The 4,865-nt window shown below is 37.5% G+C and overlaps 1 protein-coding gene across 1 annotated transcript; it reads right to left on the reverse strand.

Moving 5' to 3' along the window:
* Positions 1 to 281: 281 nt before the first annotated feature.
* On the reverse strand, positions 282 to 3,293 carry LOC105390877. Its single transcript, XM_011562245.3, has 6 exons — positions 3,070 to 3,293; positions 2,256 to 2,594; positions 1,882 to 1,906; positions 1,610 to 1,737; positions 1,315 to 1,431; positions 282 to 681 (listed from the first exon to the last, which is right to left on the reverse strand). The coding sequence occupies exons 1-6, from the start codon at positions 3,169 to 3,171 to the stop codon at positions 346 to 348; spliced, it is 1,047 nt and encodes a 348-aa protein (XP_011560547.3). The 5' UTR covers positions 3,172 to 3,293; the 3' UTR covers positions 282 to 345.
* Between the last annotated feature and the right edge of the window lie 1,572 nt (positions 3,294 to 4,865).

Here is a 4,865-nt window from a genome sequence, read left to right on the forward strand (position 1 = left end):
TCGCAGGTAGCCAGGCATTTTTAGTGTACTTAAATCAAGTACTAAGGTACTTACTTACAGGTTCACCACAGAATAGCAGACATTTAGAACTAGTACCTAAGTACATATAAGTATTTAACAGAAAAGTTCACGTTCAAATTCAAATCTTCTGGGAATCAAGGGCCAGACGGATCTAAGTATAATGTAGGGCCGATTTATCAATGGTCAGACAAAGGTTATCCAGGGGAGGAATGGCACTACGGCACTGGACCTGACTGACATGAACCCACTTATGTGCAATGCAATATCCTGTATGTAAGTACTCAAACTTGCCCAAATGTATTGGTCAAAATTGCCCAAAATCTATCAACTAGCTGCCGCTTGCTCTTGCAACAGTCTCTGAACTATTTGCCCCTGAAATTTTATACACGTACTTCTAGGCAGAAACCTCATCAACGCCGAAACGTATAAACCAAACCTGTCTAACCCTTGCGCCCATTCGGATAAGCCTTGGGTGTAACCGCTAATGTTTTCTCTCTGGTCAGTGAATATATTTGTATGGGAGGCCTTGCGTTTTTTTCTAGGAGTGCTTTCTACAGGCATGTCGTCGTTTAAGTAAACCTCTTCCATGTTGGTGTCATCGTTGGATGCAACGCTGGAATTCGAATCGGCGGCGGTGACTCCATTTTCGAATTCTGCATCCTGGAAATTATTTAAGCAACAATGAGTTATAATGAAAATGAACCGACGATTTAAGACAGGTGGCGGGTAGTGGCTGGATGAGGAAGGCCGAGGATAGTGTTGCGGCGCTCCTTGGGAGGGGTCATGTCCAGCAGTGGACGTCTATGGGCTGATGATGATGATGAGTTAGAATTATGATAATATATATTATGCTCTGGCTGCGAGTGGCTCCTACATATTCTTCAATGTGTTTTAACCTTAGATCAATGTCATTAAGTTTAAATTAATATGTTACCAATATTCCTATTGCTCTAAGGTTAAGTTGGCTGTACCCAATAATGTAAAGACTGGAAAAGCTGTGGTGGGATACGGATACACAGATACGGATCAAGTTCTAAGACAAACCACCGTGGGTTCAATTCCTGGCAGGTTTACGAAAGAATTATTTTTAAATAACCATTTTCTCTTTAGGTGAACAAAAAGATCGTGACGATACCTGCACATGTAGATGCTATGTGTGAACTGATGGTGGAAGATGTCCCAAAGGATATGCGTACCATTCGAGTAAGCCTTAGACAATATCTCTGGAGTAGTTAAGCCAATGCCGGCGCTAACTCCACGACAGAGAATATAATTGTTTAAAAAATTACTTACATCATCTTTAAAAAGTGTAGCAGGGTGATATGCAGTCAAGTGATCCTTCAGCATGGATAAATTTGTCCAATTTATTACATCCTTGCAAATTGTACACGTGGCGACATCTACTGATACCTGAAAAATACACAATGACATTAATTTATTACACAAAAACAATAAGGCAACCGATAATTTTTACTTCACAATAAGTTATAAAAAGAGTCAAATGAATTAACTGGCGACATCTATTGACCAATATTGAAACTAAATAACTGGCGACATCTATTGACCAACGTAAGTACAAACTAAATACCTCGAAGTAGTTCCAGTAAGGCAAATGCTGCGAACTCCGCAACGCACAGTCTTGGGAGTGCTCGTTCCCCTCTGCATCTGAAGAAGCCGCACAGTTGCATTGCAAGACTTCACCTTTTATTCGGGTTTCTGTAAATTGTATAGAAAATAATATTATCATACTGAGCGTGTTTTAGTCTGGCAACATTTGTTGTGTTTTGATTTAGTTCGGCTACTCAAAGATAGATGGCGTTTACAATAACCTTTAAAAAATCTGCATACTTTAAATCTTACCTCCTCGATTTGTTGTGCCCGTTTTCTGAAAAAAAAAATTACAGATTAGGCCCAGCTTGGGCACAGCTTAGTTACAAATACACGTGAAGATACTGTTAGGATCTGGATACCTACTTATACCATTACCATACCTGTAAAACGAAATCCATAGTAGACTTGATGAGGTAGACTGTTAAATTTAATGTTATGTGGCAAATATTTGAAAGAGATCTACCTATATGCCGTATAATGTTACCATAGAATAACAAATACAGTAGTAGTACTCGTGCAAAAAATAAATAACTTAACCTATAGGTACATCAGTGGATTTTAGTTGAGTAGCTTAGGAATAATTTATACTTAATAAGTGCATACTCATTTAATGTTACACTTACCTTGTCCACAGCAACATCTTTATCATTCAAATGCTTAGCAATATACTTGGAGGTAATCTTTTTCTTGTCACTGCTGGGAAAGGGTATCAAATTGATGATTTCTCTGAACGCATAGTCATCGAAAAGTGACAGCGGTCTTCCGTGGTGTTTGACTAGGTTCACGCAAAACCGTTTCAGGAGGCTGAAGGTGTCTTGACGGAGTCTAGGCTGTTGGCTGGACCCTGGTGGTTTCCAGTCGGAGCATTCCTCAGGTTTGGCGCCATTTTTTTCGACAATTTCGACGTAGACCTCCGAATGGTGGACGGCGAAGTGGCGTAGCAGGTTGGAACCGTGCTTGCCCTGGAATAGGAGGTAATGGTTGGTGTTAGCATAAGTCAGTAGGTAATAAGTATAATTGTACTTACCTACCTACAACATAATGCTGGTAAGTAAAAGTAGGTAACTACTAACGCACAATTTATAAATATTAAAGGACCTTTTTTATATCTTTAAAAGGGAGTCAGATATTAGGTTCTTCATGAAGTACTTACCTATTTCTAAAGTTTGGCTAATTTATATCTATTTAGTTAGGTATGTACAGGTATGTACTAACTAGGACTACTAGATAGCTAGATTGGTAGACCAGATATACTTACCTCTCTCTCTCAACCTTCTATAATCCACTGTTGGACATATGCCTCTCCTAAACGATCGAGTATACTTACCTACTTGTTGTAAAATGATTTCGGTAAGAGTACAAAATACCGGTTTTTTTAACTGTAACAATAGGGAGAGAAATTATAATGTTCGTAGAAAGAGCACAGAAACGTCTCACCTTCAATACCGTTGTGCAATCTTGCATCAAACATCTCGACGTGTCCATAGCCTCATCGTATTCGACATATTCATGCACGTGATTTGTTCTTTTGCGACCCATTTTCCACGACAATCACTAAACAAAACACTTATTTTCACGGCAAGGAAAACGTTATCAACGAACGCAAAGCAAAGCGTGAAGGAATTGTGGAACCCAAAACCAAAATGGCAGACTCGATACCGAACGTAATTTCACTTAGTTTCACCGGAAACACCCGATCGTTGGCGTGAAAGAGAGAGACTATCAACAAAGGTGTGCGAGCGAAGGAGAAAGTAGGAGGTGGCGCGCGTAGCTGCCAATGACCTTGAATGAGCTAGTGTGGACAGTCGAAAACCGGTATTTGGGTATGGTATAAAATGTTAAGGTAAGGACCTACTTATAAATACATAATAGGTATGTAGTTTTATTAACTTATCCAATCATGTTGTTTAATTAAAACATGGTAGGTCTTTTCTGAAATGTCCAGTAAAAAAAACCTATACTTTAAAGTTTTGGTACATAACACGTCGAGACTACTGCAATGAAAATTTAGAAAAATTTAAAAAATATATAGATAGTCTTTCTTTTTGTGACGTCTACGACTCTAACGACACTAATACTGCCTATAATAAATTTATTGAAACCTTCAAACTCTTCCATGACCTTTGTTTTCCGTTGAGAAAAATAAAAATTTCTATTAGAAAAAAACAGAAGTGGATCTCTGAAGGTATAAAAAAGTGTAGTAAAATAAAAAGAAAACACTTATGGGCATACCGAACGCATCCCACCACACAAAACAAAATGACCCTCACATCCTATTCGAAAAGATTCAAGAAAGTTGTGCAATATACTCAAAGGACTCAAAACAACCATTACATAAACTCAGCTAAATGCAAATCAAGGGCAGTATGGCAAACCATAAACAAGTATAAAACCAGCAATATAAAAGAAAACATAACAAATATTCTTCACCACCAGGAAATCATCACAGATCCGTATAGAATTGCCAATGCCTTCAATGATTTTTTCATTGATGAACCGCAATTAAATACATCTCAATCTATTCATGAAAACTATAAACTTGACAGTAGGCCAAATACCTTCTTTATGGCACCTAACTTACCCACTGACATACTTAAAATAATAAAAAACTTGAATAACACGAATAGCGTAGGTTATGATGACATATCTACCTCAGCAATTAAAGTAGTAGCCGAAGCCATATCATTTCCACTGAGTCATATTATCAACTTAAGCATAACAGAAGGAGCTTTCCCAACTAAATTGAAAACTACGATTATAAAACCTATACACAAAAAAGAAAATAAAGAGTTGATGAAGTATTATCGCCCAATAGCACTAATAAGTATATTCTCAAAGATTTTTGAAAAAACCTACTACAACTCACTTTATAAATACCTAGAAAAGTTCAATATCTTAGTTAAAGAGCAAACCGGTTTCCGTAAGAACGTGTCTATAAATATGGCTTTCTATAATTTTTTACAAAAAACCCTCTACAACATGGACAAGAAAAAGACCACTTGCGCCGTTTTAATGGACATGAAAAAGGCGTTCGATTTGGTTGATCATAGAATTCTTCTGAATAAACTTGAGGCTTACGGAATACGAGGTAATACTTTGAAACTGCTAGAATCTTATCTAAGCGGCAGAAACCAACTGGTGGAAGTAACACAAATTGATTTGCAAACAAAGCATGAAATAAAGTACCAGTCTAAACTAAGAACTATTAATCGCGGTGTGCCTCAAGGTAGTAC

The sequence above is a fragment of the Plutella xylostella genome, chromosome 27 (assembly GCF_932276165.1).
Source record: "Plutella xylostella chromosome 27, ilPluXylo3.1, whole genome shotgun sequence".
Classification (NCBI taxonomy): Eukaryota; Metazoa; Arthropoda; class Insecta; order Lepidoptera; family Plutellidae; genus Plutella; species Plutella xylostella.